General features: G+C 30.2%; 1 protein-coding gene across 1 annotated transcript in view; it reads right to left on the minus strand.

The window, feature by feature from the left end:
- Positions 1–21,842, minus strand: part of LOC145322408 (uncharacterized) — a 40,743-nt gene extending 18,901 nt beyond the window's left edge. Inside the window, exons 1-3 of the mRNA XM_080164398.1 lie at positions 21,783–21,842; positions 20,286–20,358; positions 3,030–3,109 (exon numbers count right to left, since the gene is read on the minus strand). Coding sequence (XP_080020524.1) covers positions 3,030–3,109; positions 20,286–20,345 — 140 coding nt within the window. The 5' untranslated portion in view covers positions 20,346–20,358; positions 21,783–21,842. The remainder of the gene's footprint in view (positions 1–3,029; positions 3,110–20,285; positions 20,359–21,782) is intronic.
- Between the last annotated feature and the right edge of the window lie 745 nt (positions 21,843–22,587).

Here is a 22,587-nt window from a genome sequence, read left to right on the forward strand (position 1 = left end):
CCTACATTGAATGTTACATTTAAAGGTTTTGTGGAATCAAGATATATATTAAACATATTTGTATGTATGTATTTTTACAGGATGTTAAAATTTTAATAAAATTATTGACTCATATGGGATGGAAGAATTGAATGGATGAATAATTTTTGTCTTTTTAAGACATTTCACGTTGCAATGGAAGTACTTTAATATGCTGGGTATTTGCGTCGACTTCATAACAATAAAAGATGAAACACTCTGTATTAAAATTGCATTATACAATATACACATTCTTCCATTTTTATTTGACCTTTGGCTTTGACTTTATGTCCAAAATTCTAACAAAATATCACTATGGCCTCAGAGAAATATATATATGGTCCATACCAACCAAAACTTTTTTTAAACGAATAAAATTTGGGAAACACCTCACTCCCATTCTAGTCTTGGGGCGCAGAGAAGGCTACGTGACTTATTTCATCTGGTGGCTTCGCCTTAAAGACCTCTAAATTTATTATAGTTTGAAAAGAGTACTTTAGTAATAGAAATAGAAAACAGCCTAAATCATGGTATGATCTTGATCAGTAGTTATGTTACCTGAAAAATATAGACCTATCGGTCCAGCGCGGCGGTTAGCAATATCTTAAGATTTATCTGGACCGACAGACAGACATCGTTGTAAGTTGTGTCATAGATTAGTCGAGCCACAAGAATTTGCCTCTATGATAAACTAAGGCGAGGAAATACAAACTGTCCCAATTTTGTATAACTTTTGCGGAACATGTTCCCATTACGTCATATTTTTCATTCCCGAAAAAGGGAAGGGGGAAAGAAAAAAAAGGGAAGGGGGGAAGAAAAAAGAGATGGGAGAAAAGGGGGTTTTCCCCATCTCTTTTGAAGAGATTTTCTTCCCCCCTTCTCTTTTTCGGGAAAGAAAAATATGACGTAACTGGGACATGTTCTGCAAAAGTTATACAAAATTGGGACAGTTTGTATTTCCTCAACTAAGGCACATGTTTATATTTTATGACTGGGTTTTAACCGTAAAGATGAGAAGATAAGACTAAAAGTGATAAAATCCCTGACCTTTGCTGATTAGGGAAAAACTAAATTTGACAGATTGTCCGGTTCTAAAGTTGCTTTGGTTCCATATTAACACAACAATATTTGCCTTAACTAACCTGTTTCAATGCTGTAAAGCTACTGTTAAAACAGCTTTAAAAATCCTCGTTTTATGTTAAAATAAACATCATAAAACTATGTCCATAAAATCCAAGGAAGTATATTAAAAACAAGAACGACCAATAAATTCGTATGTATCCAATTTGTTGTTTTAAAAACCCTTCAGAGCTCCAAAGTGGAATCATATTTTCTGCAGCCTATAATCACATGATTATTATGATGTTATAATTCAAAACAAAGAATTTTTTTGTAACTAATTTGACAAGTAGAATAGTTAGAAGCAAAGAAGGTTTCATGCATTATACAAAAAATTTCAAAGCACAAACTATAAATTTCAAGTCCATTATTTGTAAGCACTTGGCTTTTGAATAAATTTGTACACTGCTAATTGAATTTTAAAACACTGCGTTGAATTTAAATAAGTAAACATTCTTTATTTGTTTTTGTTTTTAATTTACCATTCATACTGCTTATAGTGGGGAATTTGAGTTGATGTTAAGCGGGTTGTCTTTTTATTAGCATTGTATCCATCTTGCTCAAGACAGTTATTGGTCAATTAATGCATTTCTCAAGTATTGTAGCAACCGTTAGTACAATTGTTAATATCTTTTATTTTGGCCCAGTTTGGGCAAAAACTTAAACCTTGCACCTTCTATTATATAAAGTAGAAAGGTTTTTGGTCTGAAGCTTGAGATCTCAATGAACTAATAAACCGATTGGGTTCTCAATTTTAGGTAAGCTTCACATAAGTCCTGTAGTGGTTTTAGGGTACTTTATTTATTTAAGTCTTGGGATAATACAGCATGACCCTCGAAAAAGTATTTTTAAGCATCTGCAGCCCTTATTTCTCAATGAATTATAAAAAAATGCATATGTCCTTGTTCTCCATAGTATTCCACATAAGTAGATATAAAATTTTTTTTTTTTACCTCCATTAACACCGGAGATTTTTAGAGCTAAAGTTTTGAAAAAGTGACTGAGAAAAATTTTTTTTTTTTGTTTCCCTTATTTTTCGATGGTTATATTATGTTTTTCTGGCAACTGAATAATGAGACACAAAGAAAAACAAGTTAACTAATTATTTCTTTTTTATTCCACCAAAAAATATAAATTTTTAATGGCAAAAAATACTACTGAATGAATTGATTATTTGCAAATTTTAGGTTATTTATTAACCCTTATTTGAGAAAAGGATTAATTATGACAGTTGCTCCGCCTACTTTTCTGACATCTCAATAATTTAATAGGGGGTTAATTAAGCTTTTTAGACAAAAAAATCATTATGTTTTAATTTTATTTTCTTCATAACTTTTTTGTTATTAAAGTTAGGATTGTGAAACAAAAACAATTTTCCTGCTATATTCATAAAGATTTATTTGGTTTTTTAATCTTAAAAAATTTTGCCTAATAAGTAAGTTTTTCAAAATATCATTAAACTAAAAAGACTCAAAAAATATGTGTAAAAAAATGCTTTTTATTCAAAAACTAAATTTTTTATTTCATTTTTGTATAAAGTTTCTGCTAGTAACAAAAATAAAAGGATTTCTACCTTAATTTTGCTAAAAAAGTCGTTTCATGTTAAAAGTTACTTTTTCCTCAGTCACTTTTTCAAAACTTTAGCTCTAAAAATCTCCGGTGTTAATGGAGGTAAAAAAAAATATTTTTATATCTACTTATGTGGAATACTATGGAGAACAAGGACATATGTATTTTTTTATAATTCATTAAGAAATAAGGGCTGCAGATGCTTAAAAATACTTTTTCGAGGGTCATGCTGTATTTTTCTATCCACTCTCACCCTAGATGTCTCTAGTTTAAAATAACTTTATTTACGAAGTAGCGCAGCTAATCCAAATAAAAAAATTTACCTGAAAACAGCATCTGGATTTCTGGCCCGAATGAGTCTGTCCACGTCCCATACCTGTGGCTCTGGGTCACTCAACACAAACTAAAAAAAGAAGTACATCATTAGAAATGAAAACTACTAGAAACAATAACACACTGCATCTAAAATAAAAAGATAATAATTATGTTTGTAATTTGTTGCAATTTAACATTACATTGTAAATTATTTAAATAAAAGATTGAAATTTTTATCTTCATTGTTAGCAACAGAGCAACTCTTTAACTATAGTTTTCCTTACTTCATAACATTACGCCATTTCAAAGAAATGTCCTTGCTTAATGGACTTCAAAATTAAAAACAAAAGTAGACCTCGAAATTCAGCTCTTTCTAGATAACTATAAATTTATTTAACATTTTTACATAAAATATTGTTAGCCTGTTATTGCTACACTACCTATAAAGATATTGTTCCTTGTTCCAGTAACATATTTTAGCTTTTCCACCCTGTGAACTTGCATATGAATATATTGTTCCTTGTTCCAGCAACATATTTTAGCTTATTCCACCCTGTGAACTTGCATATGAATATATTGTTCCTTGTTCCAGCAACATATTTTAGCTTATTCCACCCTGTGAACTTGCATATGAATATAATGTTCCTTGTTCCAGCAACATATTTTAGCTTATTCCACCCTGTGAACTTGCATATGAATATAATGTTCCTTGTTCCAGCAACATATTTTAGCTTATTCCACCCTGTGAACTTGCATATGAATATAATGTTCCTAGTTCCAGCAACGTATTTTAGCTTATTCCACTCTGTGAACTTGCATATAAAATTAATGTTCCTTGTTCTAGCAACATATTTTAGCTTATTCCACCCTGTGAACTTGCATATGAATATAATGTTCCTTGTTCCAGCAACATATTTTAGCTTATTCCACCCTGTGAACTTGCATATGAATATAATGTTCCTTGTTCCAGCAACGTATTTTAGCTTATTCCACCCTGTAAACTTGCATATGAATATAATGTTCCTTGTTCTAGCAACATATTTTAGCTTGTTCCACCCTGTGAACTTGCATATGCCAAATTTCTGACCTCTGGATTGCACAAATAATAGGGTTCACCCAGGGCACAGGGAGTGGTAATCTGAAGATGAACGATTTACACATCACTGTTCCGCTATGGAAGATTAATTTTTGATGTAATCTCACAACGTGACTTCCTCCAACCCTATTCATATTTAGAAATTGAATATAGCCCAAATGGGGTATTCTATCTCTATGGAAACAGACCATCTCCATGCGGGGCTTCTCTAGAACTTTAACATCCATTTGTACAAAAAAAGTGTGGAGAAAAGTCATTTTGACTTGATAAAGATTATTAAAGTTTAAAACGGAGCTAAGCAAAAGAAGCTTTAAGATTTTTTTCAAACCAAATCTAAAAGTTTACATATTTAATTCTCTAACTATAATGTGTAAATTGATTCTAACTACATTTATTTCTTCCCAAATATATGTTACCAAAGACATAATTTTTCCAGGGAGTTGGTATGATAAATGATTCATCCATTGTCCTATTCCTCAATTCCTGGTTAAATGGATATTTCATGCATTTGTTCAATTTTTGTTATAAACAGTTTTGTTGTTTTACATCCATAATTCAATTTACATAATATTCCTTTATATTACATTTATATGTATAGCGTAATAATTCAATTTTAATAAAAATAAAGCATATTGGTACAGTTTTAAACAAAACAAGGATGGCAACATCTATAAGTATTAATGCACTGAAACTAAAATTAAATTAAAGATAAGAGAATGGACGATAAATTTGAATACATCTCAATTAGTGATAACAAAATTATCCCCTTCTGTAGATTATTTTTTTTTTAAATACAATCAAATACAATAAAAGAAAGATAAAATTATTATAAAACTTTGGGTACCAGTATAATTTACAGTCCAATGTCCCCTCCACCTACCCTGCCTACTACTTCAATAGCCATAAAATTAAAATTTCTTCGTCAATTGGTCAAAGGAATTTTTTTTATAAAATAGACCTTTATGTTATCCTAACTTGAATTCTGAATGAATATATGTAAGTATAAATTATTTGTACAAAATAAAAGAATTAAATACACAGTAAATTATAAAGTAACAAATAAAAAAATGAAATTCATTGCTAAAATATATGATAATGCAAGACAACAAAGACAATACATGCATTTTTCTGATATTCATATTGTAAAAACCAAGAACAATTATAATATATAACTTATATGAAAATTATATATTCTAGTATGGCTTTTAAACCGATTAAACTCCACTGGATTAGAACCAGTTCTCAGCCACACTGAAAAGTCATGTGTAGCATCGTATTACAGACAATTTTCCACAAATATTAGAATAAAAATCATAATATTAATACCAGTTTTGTTAGTCTCGTAAGCTTTTCATTATAAGTAATAAATCACGCAAAAGCAGCCTTAATTATACAAAAACACCAAACACAATCAAAGCCTTTTGAAATATAAAACTATTTAATTTCATTATATGCCAAAATGTCAACAAAAAAATCACGTTTTACCTCCCTTAATGCCTGATGATTTATACATTTTAATAACAGTTAGCATAAAACTTGAACCCTGGTGACAAAAAACACGTCTAAAGTGTAAATGTATGTAAAACTGTATGCAGAAAAGGACAAATGTACAAAAAAACAAGTTCATGTAAAAACAGCACCATCATATCATATATAGATCTCGAATACTAGTTCTTATTGGTTGACTCTTTAGAAAAGCTTTATAAATGTGATGGGATAAAATCAAACTATTTAATTACCCTCCCCTGCCATCTCCTAGGGGATAGGGGCGAAGCGTTCGTCTTAATAACTATAATATAAAGTAGAAAGGTTTCGAAAAATGTTTTTTCCTTTTGGTTTCTGCTATTCTTGTAATATTCTATTAGATGGGAGAAAAACATCATGAGGCAAAGCCCATAAATGCTAGGGGCAAAGTCATCAGTGATATAAAACAATATTTCTAATGTTTTTCCTAAAACTTATTCGTGTTCCAGAATTAAAATGTATATTGTATATGTCGCAGCATAACTGTGTCTAGTAAAATGGTTGGGTGGATGCTAACAGGGATGCGGGGATAGGATAATGGAAACCAAATTTGATTTTTCATTTGATTACTTTCTTGAAATTGTACCTTATGTGACTCTAATGGGAAGAAAGAATTATTTTTGAGCACAAAAGTAACTTCTATAAATAAGTTGATTAAAACTAGAATATATATAGAGACAATGGACAATATTTGGTTGATGGGAGAGTTTAAGCTCAACTGTCCTCTCCCTCCCTGGATAGATGTGAATGGGGATATGTATCATTTTCACATTTTCAGTCGCCGATTTGTCAATAATCCTTTCATTCAAAAAAAAAACTTTGAAGCTTAGATTATTCTACTACAATTTTATCTTCCAAATCAAAATCATTTGTCTTATCCCTATTAATTAAATTAGTATATATTTTTGATCGACTATGAAGCCACCATAAGATAGGTGCTGTGTATAATGATAATATATAGTCATGCAATTTCGCACGACTGATTTCAAAATCCATGAATCTCCATTTTAGATAAAACATTTCAATGAACATAGAAAAACTAAGGTTTAGAGACATGTAGATTTTAATTTTGTGCAGTTACAACCAGCATAAAATGATCATAATTGAGACTAATACATTAATTTTTTATTCATTTTTTTATCTCTTGAAAGCAGTCTACAGTAGACTAAGAAAGAAAAATCACCAATAATTTATGATAAAGTCAAAATAGATTTTCTCCTATCCTTATCTACATTCTATTGATTTAGTTTCTATGATAGAAACATCATATTTTACCATAAAAAGTTGAAGAATATAAAAGGTGTGTAAACTGTACATGACATAAACCCTTGTTAGATTTTTCGCCTTTTTTAGTGTTTTTCGGTGTGAATCTACTCTATAATTACAAAATTGATATAGAATACTTGGATATTGTGACAGGGGAATTTTTTTCGTTAATTCGTTCCTTTGAGGTGAGCGGAGGGGATGGGGTAAAGTCATAAGGGGGGATATTAGCCAACCGGGTGAAACATTTCATCATATTCTCTCGAAATTTCCGATTACCCTATATTTGTTACTTCATACAACTGTGTATCTCTTCTTTGAACAACAACCTTATACAGAATTGTAATTTCTTGTATTGGAGGAATTTTAAAAATCTAAAATAAAAGGACCTTTACAATACTGCACTACAAAATCTCCATTTATGATTGCATTTACACTTTTTTCTTTTTCATTTTAATACTATTTTACCTTTTTTGCTAACCTGCTATCAACATATTGTTCCAACTTATGGACATAACTATTCTTGTTTTCAGTTTTTAGTGTTTTCATTTCACATTTAATATACTTACAGTTAACTTGAACAAGGTTTCTCAAGTGTTTTGATATCGGTTCTTAAAAATCTGTAACATGTTGCTATAAGATTTCTTATACGGCTGGTAGACTACTCCCACTCTTTTTTTTAAATTAAATGCCTCTTTTAACATTTGCAGTTAGTTAAACTATTACTTGTCTTCAAAGTTTAAAATCTAGGGTATGAAATAAAATCATGAGAAGTCCTATAGATATCATAGGGTTGTTTTAGGCTATTTTACATACATTCCCTTTCCTTCACTAGAAGCTAGGGGTAAAGTGACTAGTTTATCTAAAAGTATTCTCTATATTTCTTTTTTATACTCCATTTTTGTTATAATTTTTAGAAATGAACATCGTGAAATACCTCTATCTATATATGTACATACATACAAAATATACAACACATGTTTTACAAGTTTCTTTATAAAAGAGTTTCAAAAGAAAATTCATATAAGGAAGCAAAGAAAAACTCCAAATGTCCTTGGAAAGATTTAATTCCTAATTCAAAGAAATGTTCTAACTTTGTATATCAATAAGTTGCGCCTGCTTATAGGTTAAGGCATTACTTCTCTTTTCAGTAATAATAACACACATCTAGCATGACAATAGGAGGTGCAACGTACGCCTTCCTTTAGTCATAATGAAATTAAGATAGAGATTCAGACCAATCTGACACAATGAAAACATTAAGATATCTAATAATAAGAAAAAAAGACAGATTTAAGTAAGAGATAGAGTGGCTACGTGTTACTTGAAAAGATCATGGCATTGAAGACTTCTCCATTCCCCTCTCCCCTTTCCAGGTTTTTATAAAAGCTTCAAGGTGCAAAATTAAGGACTTCTAATGCAGGCTAGCCGACCAGTTTTTAAGATATATATTATTTTTTTCTGTAACTAAAACAATATGTCTTAAATGGATATTTAACTTATTTTTATGGTCTTAGTTCTTATAATTTAATCACAACGTTACGTGAGGGTGGGGAGCTTAGAAAATAGCCTAAAACCGCCACAACACAGTTATAAAGCTTTAATGAAAAGTACGTCTAACTCGGACGAGTATCTGCTGAGATCTTTAGCTTCAGACAAAAAAAAATCTTACTACTTTATATTATAGGAAGATGGAATTAGGGACTTTAGTCATAGTTGAAACAATTAAAAATGTTAATTTGAATTTAAAGACTGAGTATGCTACCAATGTATTAATTTTGTGTGGGTGAACCGGACCCATTACCCAGCAACTAAAGGGATACTGAATCAGAAAATGTGATGTCATAAAAATACGTCTTAAAAAGGGATAAGAGGAGAAGTGGGAAAGAAAACCCCTAAAAAAAGAGATGCATTTAGACATATTTGTATGACGTCACAAATGACACTTTCCGTATCTACTAACATGAATTTTAAAGAATCTACAGGAAATTTTAAAATGTACTTAATTAATCAATCTTTTATCCCATAACTTTTACAAAAGGAAGGGGTTTACAACAAAAAGCTGAGCATATTGTCCTATCCCTGGATTCCTGAGCTGGATCTTTAAAAGCGTAGCCGTTGCCCTAGTTGTCGTCAGAGTTACAGCCACCAACCTAATAGCGATCTTTAAATCATATTAACCACGCGTTGCCGTGGCTACAAAAAAAAATGCGATCTTTAAATCATATTGGCAACGCTTGGTCGTAGTCGTAGCGTGGTTAACCACGCTAAAAGTGACCACAGTCCGTTAGTGTGGCTACAACTACAGCCATGACTACGGCCACGGCTACAGCCACGCCAACGGCTACACATTTAAAGATCCAGCTCTGCACATTTACCCAGCCCAAGTATTAAACCCATCATTCAATAACAAAAAGTATGGCAGGGAAAAAACAAGGATTACAATATTAGTGAAAAGCGTTTAATCAATTTTTTTCTATGAATTATTTAAATGTACAAGAATAATCATATACATAGGTTGCGCAGTTGTCAATATTGTTAAAAGAACCTTCTGTTGAGTAAGATAAGTTTTGATTATAAAATGTAAAAGAAAAAATTTGTCGATAAAATTCAATAACAAAAGGACGGTATAAACAATAGATATACTTGTAAACCCTAGTCGGTAGAAGCAATACTAAAAACGGGACTAAATATGGTTTGTCTTTAAACAAAGTAGCCTGTTTTTTTTTTAATTTCTGTTGTTATTTTGGCAAGACTTGAACCATAGGCTAAAGAAGCACATGCTTCTTTGGATTCATCCCATCTCAATTCATCATTTAAAGTGTTAAAGCAGGAACCTGATTTTTAATAAAAATGCATTAAATCACATTAAAATATTTTTTCATTACTTGATTTTTATTCCTTTCTAAAAGTTTTGATTTCTAGGTAATAAAAAAATCCTTTTTAGATTACAATTATAGTTACAAACAATGTAGTTAAGCTTTAATACAATTAAAGATTATACAAAATAAAAAAGCAAGGAGAAAGAATAAAAAGAAAGATGTTGAAAAATTAGTCTTAAGTATCCTTTTTTATTATTGAAAATACCGTAATACGAGTGTATTTTTAATGTGTATTTGTGTGATAGAAAAAAGTCATGAGATCGGTTCTTTTCATTATTGGTTAATCAAAATATATATAGTTCCTGTAACAATTTTGGTTGATAATTTTATTCTACAGACCGCTGAAAAAAAAACTATTATTTCCGTGTTATAGAAAACAAGAAAACGATTTAAAGTTAACATGACATCATGTTGGTATGTCTGTCTGTTTGTTTATCCCTAATCTTTGCAATTTGTTTGTATTTTTAGGTTAGCTTTATATTGTAATTTTGGTGAAAGTTATTCGACTAAAACAAAAATCAACAAAAGTTCTAACATTAAAACAAATAAAACAAACTAGGTTACTAGTTTTAATGGGTCAGAGGCAACAGGACAATCTGACGTACATCTTACTTGTTTTTATTATTATGATGCAGCACCCTGTTGAAATATTGCCTGCTTTTCATCATTGAAAATAACAGAGAAGGAAATATATTATGGAAAAATAATCAATATTTTGAACCCAAAAAGTACTATTAGGTAACAACATATTTCTTTAAAGATGGTTATTTTTTATATTTTAAAAGCATAGCTTTTCGACATTTAGAACATGTAAATTCACCTGCATGTACACAATGAGAAACGGTCTTAACATGTATTTAACATGTATTTAGGTGTATTTAATCGTTAAATACATTCTTTAAAGAACTCAGTAATATTTTTGTAGGTATAGTCTAATTTTAACAGGCTTATAACAAACTAAGAATAAAATCCTTAAATGGTTATAACATTTTTGTTAATATTTGTCTCTTTTACAGATTTTAACCAAAAGTGATCATGCATTATATTAAATTGGTTTCTGGTTTCAAAAAGCAGCATTACACATGCGTTTAAAAACCTTTCTGCTGCGAGCAGGGTATTTTCAGGGATTTTGGGGAATAAGACAAAGGATGATATATTGATTTACAATAACAACACCAATCATCATAACAAAGTTACCCCTTAAACATTGGTCGAAATGTCTAAACACTGCTAAGTTCTACAAGGTTTTTATCCACCGAATGAGAGAACGTGAAACCTTTGTGTACCAATTTAATTTATAGTCCAATGTCTCCTCCTTCCCTTGCGTTTATAGAGTTGTAGTATTAACAAGGACATAAATGTCCGTAAGTAGCGCAACAACAATAAGGAAACAACTTGTAATGTACATAAGTTTATGTTTACTTTGGATCCTGGATCCATTAAGAAATATTAAAACTTATATGAAACTGTACGTATTGTTAGATGAATCTCCCTAGAATGTATGGAATAAAAGGCCGTATGAACGGACATTCTCTAAATGTAGAAAATGTTGACTTATAAAATATTTATTTCTATCAAATTTAATTGTAAAATTTCAGGCCTTACAGTAACTAATTACATTGAATTTAAAATAAATTAGGTTAAATTAAGCTCATTTTTGAAAATTGTATCTTTTAGTATAGCATACATGGGTTTTAAATTTAACGGAAATATACAACAAGAAGAAATGATAAGAAATAACTCTTTTTTTTCTTTGAAATTTGAAATTGGAGGGTCGACTTACACCGAACCCTTCTCCCTAGTGCCCCTAGAGGCCTCTAGGGGCGGAGTAGCCAGTGTGTTAATGTAAAAATATTCACGGTTTACTGAAAGCTTTCATTTTGAAATACTTACAGCTTGTTGATGTTGCGCTATTTGCTGTGTGGGTGTCCTTGTTTATAGATTATTAGTTTTCATATGCATTAAAATTCACCAATTATTTTTATGCTTTGGTTGTTATTCATATCAATTATTCTTATTTTAGAACACAAAAAAAATTGCAATTAAAATTAATAAGAACATTTGATCTGTAGAAACCCTGACACTACAAGGACAATTATGTTCATCTATAATACAAAGTAGTACCATGTCTGTCTGTTTGTCTGTCTGTTTGTTTGTCTTTCTGTCTGTTTGTTTGTAGCGAAGGATCTCGCTAACCGCTAAACCGATCGGGTTCTCCTTTACAGGGTAGCTTCTCTTAGGTCCCGGGAAGGTTTATAAATATTTTCTTGGGGGATGAGACACCCCCAACCCCTCTAAAAAATGAAAAATACCCCCCCTTCCCAATTTTTTTTTCTTTTTTAAACTAAAATTAAATTCACCCACCCATTTTTTTTATTTTATGACAGCTTGAAATAGGTGCTAGGATGTTTAAGACAATTTTGTTTTTTAGATTTAAGACTATCCTTCTGCCCCCTTCGAACATAGAGACCCTAGTGCTATGGCGGAGCTACTTTTCTGTGTTTATGTGTGTGTGAAGATTACAATAATTACATTATTTATTTAGCTCTCCATTTTATGACAGCTTGAAATAGATGCTAGTATGTTAGGATTTAAGGCTATCCTTCTGCCCCCCTTCGAACATAGGAACATAGAGACCCTAGTTGCCAGGGGTGGAGCTACTTTTCTGTGTTTGTGTGTGTGAAGAACACTAAGTCTGACATTCAAACATACAGATAATCATGATATATAGAGTAGCCGCGTTTCTAATGATATATTTCAAATTATGTATATTCATTATTCATTGATTATCCTATCTATTGATGTACAATATGATCTAAATAGTTTGTTCTTTGTCATGTTTTATGCTATTTTATTGAAGTAGAATGCTAAGCATTTAAACATTTAAAGAGTTTTTAAAATAAAATGGAAAGGATATACATAATGTTTAAATTGGCATTGAGAACAAAACAATTTCCTCTTATACTTTAGTTTTTGGAGCAAAGCTTTTCTTCAAGTTCTTTCATATCAACATTTGCTATCCTATTATATAAAGTAGTAAGCGTTTTTTTGTCTGTCCCAAAGAATCTCACTAACCGCAGAAACGATATTGTTCTCCTTTACATCGAAGCTTCTTATAGGTCCTGGGAAGGTTTTTAACTATTTTTAGGGAGGGAGGGTGTCTTCACCCCCTCCCCCCTGAAAATATTTTTTTTTATTCTTTTGAAACTCAAATTTGATATTGGATGAGGTCGACTTTTCCCCCTCCTAACTTTAGTGCCCCTAGAGGCTCTAGGGGCGTAGCCGCTAATATATAATATAGGAGTCTCGTCATAGTGATAACTTAAAATTTATTGTATTAATATTGACAAGTTTACTTGCCTCTATTTTTTCTATTCTTGGAAAAAAGATATTAAAAATTTATCTATTTTATCAAGTTTGTTTCTATAACTAGAAATATAATGACAAAAAAATTTTATATGGACATAAACTTTCTAAGCTAGCACATATTTAACGAATTTTGCCATTTTATCAAAATATAAGGCTACGTTTTTAGCAATTCTGCACATCCTTGTTTATATACGATTGTTATTGATTTACTCTTCCGTTCAAAATATTTTATAAAATGAATTTTGGTTAACTGTGCTTTTGCCGCATTTGTGTTTGCCGCCCTTACTAGTAATGCTTTTATATTTCTCAGTCGCTAAATCTATAAATATTATATATTAAAACTTAAACATATATTAACAAGCAAACCCCCTTATATTTAAAAATATATTAAAGTTTTCCATTTGCTGGTGTCCTACTGTAGGTCAGATTAGGCTAGGTTATATTGCGTAAAGGTTAGGCACTCATTTTTAGGGCAATGCATGTATATGCTCCCCAATATTAAAACCTGTAATTGTTAAGCCCCCCCCCCTTTTTTTCAAATTATTAACAAAACACTAAAATTTCTCTTACAGTCAAGTTATAAAAGCACGTTTAAAATAATTTTATTTCATTTCAATAATAATTTTATATTTTTTTTTGTAAATTTAGAAGAAAAAAACTTTTTTTTCTTAGTTGAAATATACCCTGATAATATTAATAATATACAGGAAGTATAAACAGAGCTATTGTCTACTATTTTATGAATAGATAGTTTAATTTTCTATACATATCATTACTATTACTCAGGGAGGGAGGGGGCAATGGGCTGTATATAATGCTGGTATCCAATGTTTTATAAACACCAGATCTCATTCGTTGGCTTCAAACATTTGATTAACATTATTCAATTTTGTTAGACCTTCAGTGTCTAAACTCCTCCAATGATAATTTGAATTTAAAGATTGGGTTATTTTGTTTATCATGATTGTGGATGTACATAAACTTATCATCCAGTGTCTTATCCCTTAAAGTCCCTGCTAATTTTCCTTTATTGTTCCATTTTTATTAAGAATATCTTTCTTTAAACATTCTGTGAATTTAAATACTTTTTAATTATACCTCCCCAAGGGTATATGGAGTTATTAACTAACATATTTCCTTTCAAATATCAAAATAGTTTAAAACTATTTCACATGTTTTTTTTATAAGTGATGTTAAGTTCTTGTTTAATTAAATCAAAATTAGTATTTAAAGAGGTTAAAACAGAGAGAGAGAAAAAATCGTAATTTATTGTCTAATGTCTTACCCCTGTATCTTTGCAAATTTGTGCAAGAAGGGACAGGACAATTGCATAAAAAAAACTATAAATTCACAAATCCCAATAGATATATAAAAACTAGCACATTCAGTAAAAAAAAGATTAAGTGGGAAGATTAATTTATTGCAAGTTATACTATCCCATCACCCATACATTGTCCCTGCGAATTTTTTAAGGGAAGGAAAGCACAATAGCAAGAAAAAGTAAATTACTTCATTGAATCTATAAGGGGACAATGAACAATACTCAAAATTACATCCTTCTGTAGATTTAAATTATTTGTTGATATAAGTTTGTACACAAATTTGAACTAACCAATAAAGTTAAAAAGTTAAAAGAGGTAGTTTAAAAAAAAAGTATTTCTTGTACTGCCATTTATTGTGAAGTATCTGCCTAAAAACAAATTATTATTTTTTTTTGGGGGGGGGGAAATTTTCTTTTTGGGGGGTTGGTTGTGTCCCAACCCCAAAGAAAATAGCTTAAAACCACCACAGGACCAATAAGTATATACCCTAAGAAGTAGAATCTGATCGGATCAGTGGTGACCGAGATCTCAAGGGACGGACGGACAGACTACTTTGTATTATAGATAACATTTTTATGACATTTTAATCTATCTTAGCCTGAACTTCGGAGGAGGATTAATTATTCGTCTATTGTCCTATCCCTATATTCCCTGAAATTTGTGTCTCATGTTACGAATCATTTTAACGCGGTCACGATTTCAAATCTTCCCTTTAAATCTTGGGGCTCTTTCATCCCCGCAAAAAGACTTGTCTTTTCTAACACTGCTTTTTTAAAACTTCAAGTGGCCATGCAACGATCAGAGAGAGAGACATCAGAACTTATTTGTTATGATTCCCCTGACCAATGTTCATCTGCCTTATAGCATACCAATTTTTCTTAATTAAAATCCTGAACGTAAGGAGACAATTAAATATGATTACCATGAATTCAAGTACTTATGGGGACTTTCTTATATTGTCTGTCTGTCTATATATTTTAGTAAATTATTTTATACCAATTGGCTTTGCTACTTATGAATATTATCATTCTTGTTTTAATATTAAAATTTAAATTAATAGAACTGTCAAGAGCTATCAACAAAATAGTTAAATTTTTTATACATATTATTGAACATACCTCTAATCTTAATATTGCTATTATGATATTTGCAAATTATTCATATATGCAGGCTTAATAATTTGGCGATATGAACTAACACCTAGCTGATATTGCATCACAAAACTAGAATATTTAAGTCTAATATATGCAAAATTATTTAAAGTTTGAATTATATTTTAAAGGCAAATTATATTCTTAAAATTTGTTTAGTAGACAGTTTAAAGGTGTAAAAATATGAAAATAATTATTTATTCTACCAAAATAGGTCAAAATTTAAAAATTAAAATAATAGAAGAACAGCAATAACAATTTAATTTTGCATTTGAATAAGATCATCATTGAAATAATTAAATTTTAATGATATTTGTCTTTGTTTAAATTTCAACATATAGAGATATCTGTAAAATATTTTATGATGCGTTGAAAATGTGAACACTGCTTATCTATCCAAGGAAGGGATATTGTATCTCAAACATTTCCACCAATCAAAATTTTACAGTTTATGTGCTTTCTCAATCAATTTGCCAGCAGGTTTTTAGCCTTGAGGTTGGATCCTAATTCATTGGTTTCATATTTAAATCGTTATTAAATTATTAATTTTTTTAAATGCTTGTCACTTTCTATGTAAAAACTAGGGATCTTAGGGGATAAGACGATGGTCGATAAATTAATTTGAAACACAATAATGATAAAAAAAATCACACCTACTTTGGGCCAAGATTATTGGTTAAAAAGTATGGAATCAACCAATTATAATTCCCTAACACTCCCCATATTTGTTTTTAACTCACCAAATAAGATAACATGGTTATATAATATTGGGTCCCATTATAAATTACAGTCCAATATCCCAAACCTCCCTGGGTAGGCCTATCTTTAAATAACCATTGAACCTGCAGAATGAAATTCATCTAAAATCCAAACTCATGCGGAAAAAATGAATTACTTCATAAAATCTATAAAATGGTTTCAGCAGGGATATGAGAATAGGGCAATGGATCTTTTATTTGGTTGTCTAGCCGTTTAAGGCTATACACAAACAGTTAAAATTAAATTATGGTGATGTTTTAACAAATGAATGCTTATTGTCCTAGTGACTAAAGTTAACAAATAAAAGCCTCAAAGAACAACTAAAAATTAAATCCTAATACTCATAGCCAAAAAAAAGTTTGAAATCAGATGAAAAACAGCTAAGCATGATTCCTTTGATGTGCAATTTTAAGGTATACTAAGATTTGATCAATTGTCTTTAGTCCTCATTCTAAAAGTATATTTTCATAGGCGGAGAGTTTAGATATTGAAAATCTATTAAACTTTAACTAAATTATGGAACATTGGGCAATTTTGTTGAATTTGGATTGAAGGATTTTTTTAATGTTCAAATTTTTCAACCAATAATTTAAATATTATCTAGGGTACACAGATTAATTCATCGTCTTTTATCTTCTCCCTTAAGATCCCTATTTCAGCAAGAAAGAATGCTAAACAAAAAGCGCAGCAATAGGATGAAATGAAATAAAAACAAATAACTTGAATACAGTTACAAGTTTATGTAAAGAAAGAAAGACATAGCAGGAAGGGAAGTATGTAAGTAAAACAATTCTAATAAAGAAAATGTACAATAACGTGAAAAAAAGTCTACACATTAGAAAATAAGGGAAGAGGTCACTTTACAAGAAGTCTCGCATCAAAAAATAAACCCAATTTGCTAAAATTATAAAATTTATGCAAATTTGTTCCCCAATTTTGCACAATCTATGCAAGAAAATTGGCAAAAACTATTTCGATAATTTTGAAATTTAGTTTCCTTAATTTTGTTTATTTCAATTAGTAGGTTGGGCGTTTGTGTGTTAGTGTTACATATTAGAAAATGTTGTACGAATTTTGAGATTTGATTTAAATATGTTCTTAAAAGCGTAGCTTTTTATAAATAGGATCTATCCATCCGTACGTCCGTCTGCTTGTTGCTGACTGTTGGTAATGTTCATTTGTCCTGCAGTCTGATTTTAGAGCTTGGCTTTTATGAATGTTGATGTCCATGTTATTTAGAAAAAAAACTACAATATAAGTTTTGTAGCTTCTCTATAACGAGGGTTATGTATGTAGGTTAGACAACAAGTATTTACTGGTATGTTTACACCAAAATATTATTTACTTGTTGATACTGCAACCCTGAAGATGATTAAAGTCCCTCAACAGATTATGACGTCATACGATAGAATAGCCAATGAGAGGCCAGTATACACTGTAATTGACCAATGGTAAAATTTATGCCGGCCTCTCTTTGGTTATTTATCTTGTGACGTCATAATCTGCAATCTGCAATAATTCTGCAATCCTTCACTACCTTTTTTCTTTTTTTGAAAAATAATAAAGAGCTCGACACATAAAGTAATACAATTCATCCTTATTAGGGGGTTTCTAAGTTTCCGTTAAATTAAATAAGAGTTTCTTTCATTTTTCATTTCCATTAGATAAAAATTGATATAGGGGGATGGTTGATTTTGATTCTTTCTTTACATTTCCCTAGTTTATAATATCTTTCTAATAACTAATAATCATAGTTTTATTATTAAAAAGCGTTATATTGTAACAATAACCTTTGAGCAGATATTCTTTAAAAACAAAATGTTTAATATTCAATAAATTGTATCTTTATTAGATCTTTAAATTAACACTGAATTACAGGCACCTTTTTGATATTGCATTAAAGTAGGAATAGACCATTGAAATTGGAACACAGTAATAGTGTCTGACTAATTATGACGTAACAAAAAAAATTAGCCAATGAGAGGCCGTTATAGACCAATGGTAAAATTTATAGTGGCCTCTCATTGGCTAATTTTTTTTGTTACGTCATAATCAGTCAGACACTATTACTGTGTTCTTGAAATTGTTTTAAATATTGGTGTAAATTTTTTTTAATTTGTCTATCTATTAACAAGTTTTTATGAACACCCTTTTTATTTTGGTTTATTATGACCTTGACTATTTCCGTTCTAGTTTTTTTTTATACAACTTATTTTATCAGCAGTGTGTAATCACTTACGCACAAGTATCACATAATCAAAATACTAGAACAGCATATGATAAAAATTTAAGAAACCGCACCTACCCATTTCTAAAATATGCGGTAATGAAAACACACCTTTGAATTACTTTAGATTTAGGCTTTAACTAGGGCGACTATAATGTCATCTCTGCTAATATCAAAGATAGACGACTGAATTTTTACATGAAGAATACTGTGACAATAAGGCACATTTTCTATGGCTGCTGCTCAAGCGATTGGGTTATTACATTTCTTGAGAAAATTCTTCTCTACACCTAGGATTTACTCTTTATCTAACTTCCTTTGTCAGTCAAAATGGGACCATAACATCTTCTGCATATTAATCTTCATTAAAAAATGTTACTTTTGAAATGCATATAAGCTGTTGGCAAAATAGTTTTTCAATGGATAAAAAGATATACCCAAATTCTTACATATTTTTAATATGTTTTTATAATGATTTGATATTAATTTATAATTAAACCAGATGCCAAATAAATTAATTTGCTTTAAAAGATTTGAGTCACGAAATTTTCATCAAATTTATTTTATGAACAATTTTAAGTTTACACAATAGTTGCTCTACCGCTTATTTCCTTCGTATTTAAAGGAATATAGAAAAACATTGGATAGCTGTACGTACAATATTTGTCAAATGAGATCTCCAAAACTGCTAAACACTTAATAAAATCTTAATATTAGGGGTGGGTTAATTTAAGTTTTGGTAGGTGGTTTAATAGGCCTTATGGCACCTCTAAATTTGAGGGTAGGGAGTTTCATCAACCCTTTACCCACCCACCAAACCCTTGGACGTCAATGTATTGATGATTTATTGTATATGTGTTTTATTCTTAAAAAGATTATAATAAAACTTTCAATTTCAATTAGCTTATTTACAAACACAAAGCCTTTAAGTATAGACGATATAAAATACTAAATTTTATAAAGCATTTTTAAACATACTTCATTGAAGATGAATTGAATTTCAATCCTTTTCTTGGGAAAAATGGCTTGAAACCTAGTTGTAAACATGGTTTCATGTTATATTTATCATAATTAGTTAACGTGTTATTCAACAATTGCTTGTATACAACATAGTTTATCTTCAGATGAGCCATCCCTTCCAAGTTGCATGTTATATTTAGCATAATTAATTAACAGGTTACTCAACAATTGCTCGTATACAACATCGTTTATCTTCAGATGAGCCATCCCTCACAAGTTGCATGTTATATTTAGCATAATTAGTTAACGGGATACACAACAACAATAAATATAGTAGATCTAGATCCTTACTCAGTAATTTGTACCACTAAGAATACAGTAAAAGAACAATCCCCCCGTATTAAAGGTTGTTCTAAGTGTAAACATTTTGGTACGAAAAGGCAGTTATTTTAGTTTCCTTAACATATATTTGTCATCTTTAAAAATTTTAATTTCTTAGTTTGAAGCTCATATTTTTGGAATGAATAATATTTTCGACTGTTAGACATTTCTTTATAAAGTTGGACTAATTATTGTGTCTGACAGCCCATCTAGAGTTATAAATCTATTACAACAAACTTGTATACAATTTAGATAATAAAAATTAAACTAAAACGGGACTTTCGCGGATGCACCAACGTTGCAATTTTTTCCAACAATTACAAATCTTACCTTAATTTGTAGGCAGAAAAGTGCGAATATAGCAGAAGTTTCAATAATTCTTGAATACATCTTGGCAAGTTTCCTAAATAAGTAGGTAGTTGTTAACCAGCATAAGAATTCTTGTAAAAATGGCGTACGGTTTTAGGAAGCTTAACAACATTATAGTCAAATAATTACTGTACATGCATCTGTATCTTCATTCCAGCTTAATATTTTTCCTCTGTTCATTTGAATCTCCATTTTATCTTACTTAAATACTTAAAACTTAAAGAAATAATATAAGACTAATATAAGAACACAATTAAGGATATACCAAAAGAAGATAAAAAGGAAAGATAAGAGGGGAGAAAAACGATTATAATTACACACATTGTCTCATCTTCTTTCACAGACAAAGGATGTTCAGTAGAAAATTTTATGAAACAATTTGATGCAATATTATCAAAAATAAGAATGTTTAAAACAATCCTTATATTAATAGTAATAGAATGTTGGTCTGTCCTTGTTGAACCTTCTCATAGGTCCTGAGAAGGTTTAAAACTATTTCAGGAGAGTGCACCACAACCCTCCCAAAAGAACCCAAGAGAAGTCGCCGCTTGTAAGAAATATACCTGCCAATTTTTTATCTTTTCTTTTTAGAACTAAAATTAAAAGATGGGCAGGGTAGAGTCCTCTAGAGCCGTTGTCGGTAGTATCACATTGAATGAAGAAATTTTAAGAGAAGGGGTGTGTGAGACATACGTGAAGTCAGTTCAGAATTACCGACCGAGACAGGGCAAGCAGCGTCGTTTACATTATCTAGCCTTGCTAAAACTGTAATTGAAGATATCATTTATCCCTTGTCCCTGGATTACTAGATTCAAAAGGTCGAATCTTATAATTGTAATTAGGCTGTAATTAAGATAATTGATTTTGTAAGGGAGGAAATATAGGAGGAGAGAAGCTAGAAAAAAAAGGACATTTTTATCCATTAGTAGCGAAGCGACAACTAGCTAACAATTGTAATTATTATATTGTTTGAATCTAAGGGAATATGAAACAAAAACAAGGACAAATACACCCATAAGTAGCACAACGATAACAAGCTAATAATTATATTATTTTATTAGCTGCAAGCAAATTTGTGTGTGAATATCTATAATCGAGTAATTTACAGTCTAGAAACTCCTTAAAACTGTCGGACAGACGGAAATATCCATTGAGAATGTGTTATTGAGTAGCTCCGCTACTACAAATGTTAAACAGTAGAATTCAATAACAATAAAAATAAACATTTTGTTATGCAATCTTTGAAAGGTAATAAAATAAGAATAAATCTTTTTATAGGTTCTAACAGTTAAGGCATAAATTGATTTAGTTTTAAATATATAAATCATTTTTATTTTGAATTGTGACCGTTTTAGATTTTTAAGAATACCAATTGTGTTTATAATAAGCGCAGCAATAAAAACATACAGACGGACATACATACAAAGGTATAAGGAAGCTGCACTACTTTAAATTTACCTTTATACGTCTCCACCTATCAAGTTCTGATACACATTTCACATAATTTTATTTATATCTGAAAATAAATATAAATTTTTACATTGAAATATTTTGTGGAGTAATACAACAATAGATAACTTCTAAGGTAGATGTTTTCCTAGTAATAGTTATGGGATGTCATTTTGAAGGGAAGCTTAATTTTGAACCTAGACAAGTATTAGGTTATTTATAATACCCTTCAAAAACTTTACGTGCTCCTATAATATAAAGGTTAAGGTTTTTTTGTCTGAAGCTAAAGATCTCATAAAATTTTTATCCGAATTAGTTTTACTTTTTAGGGCAACAATTTAAATGTCTTGGGGGTGGCTTTAAGCTATTTTTCTGATCTCCCCCGCCCTTCCCTAGAGCCTAGTGGCGAAGCAATTAAATAGAATTTGATAAAACAGTATTTTTTACCTCCAGAAATCAGACATAAAAATCGTTATGTATATTCACATCCCTTTATTTTAACACAATGACCCTTACCTTAGATGTAATATTATATTTTGATGTAATTTCACAGAAAAATGACAATCTATATTTTGCAAGAAATAAATCAGGGTCAGACAGCCAAAAAAATAGCATCAGCATAAATCTGCCGCCGCCGCCTAAAGAAGCCGCCGTTCCTTCATATGAACTGAACACTCCGCGGTTTATATTTTTATCCTAACTTACAAACGGCGGCTTTAAATCCCTGAAATGTATAGTCGACGTATTCGTAACAAAATTACTACTTTTATTGTTCTCTTCCTATATCATTTAGGTTAAAATAATATTTTTGTTG

Source organism: Acartia tonsa, chromosome 6, assembly GCF_053477335.1.
Source record: "Acartia tonsa isolate MP-2025a chromosome 6, ASM5347733v1, whole genome shotgun sequence".
NCBI classification, from domain to species: domain Eukaryota; kingdom Metazoa; phylum Arthropoda; class Copepoda; order Calanoida; family Acartiidae; genus Acartia; species Acartia tonsa.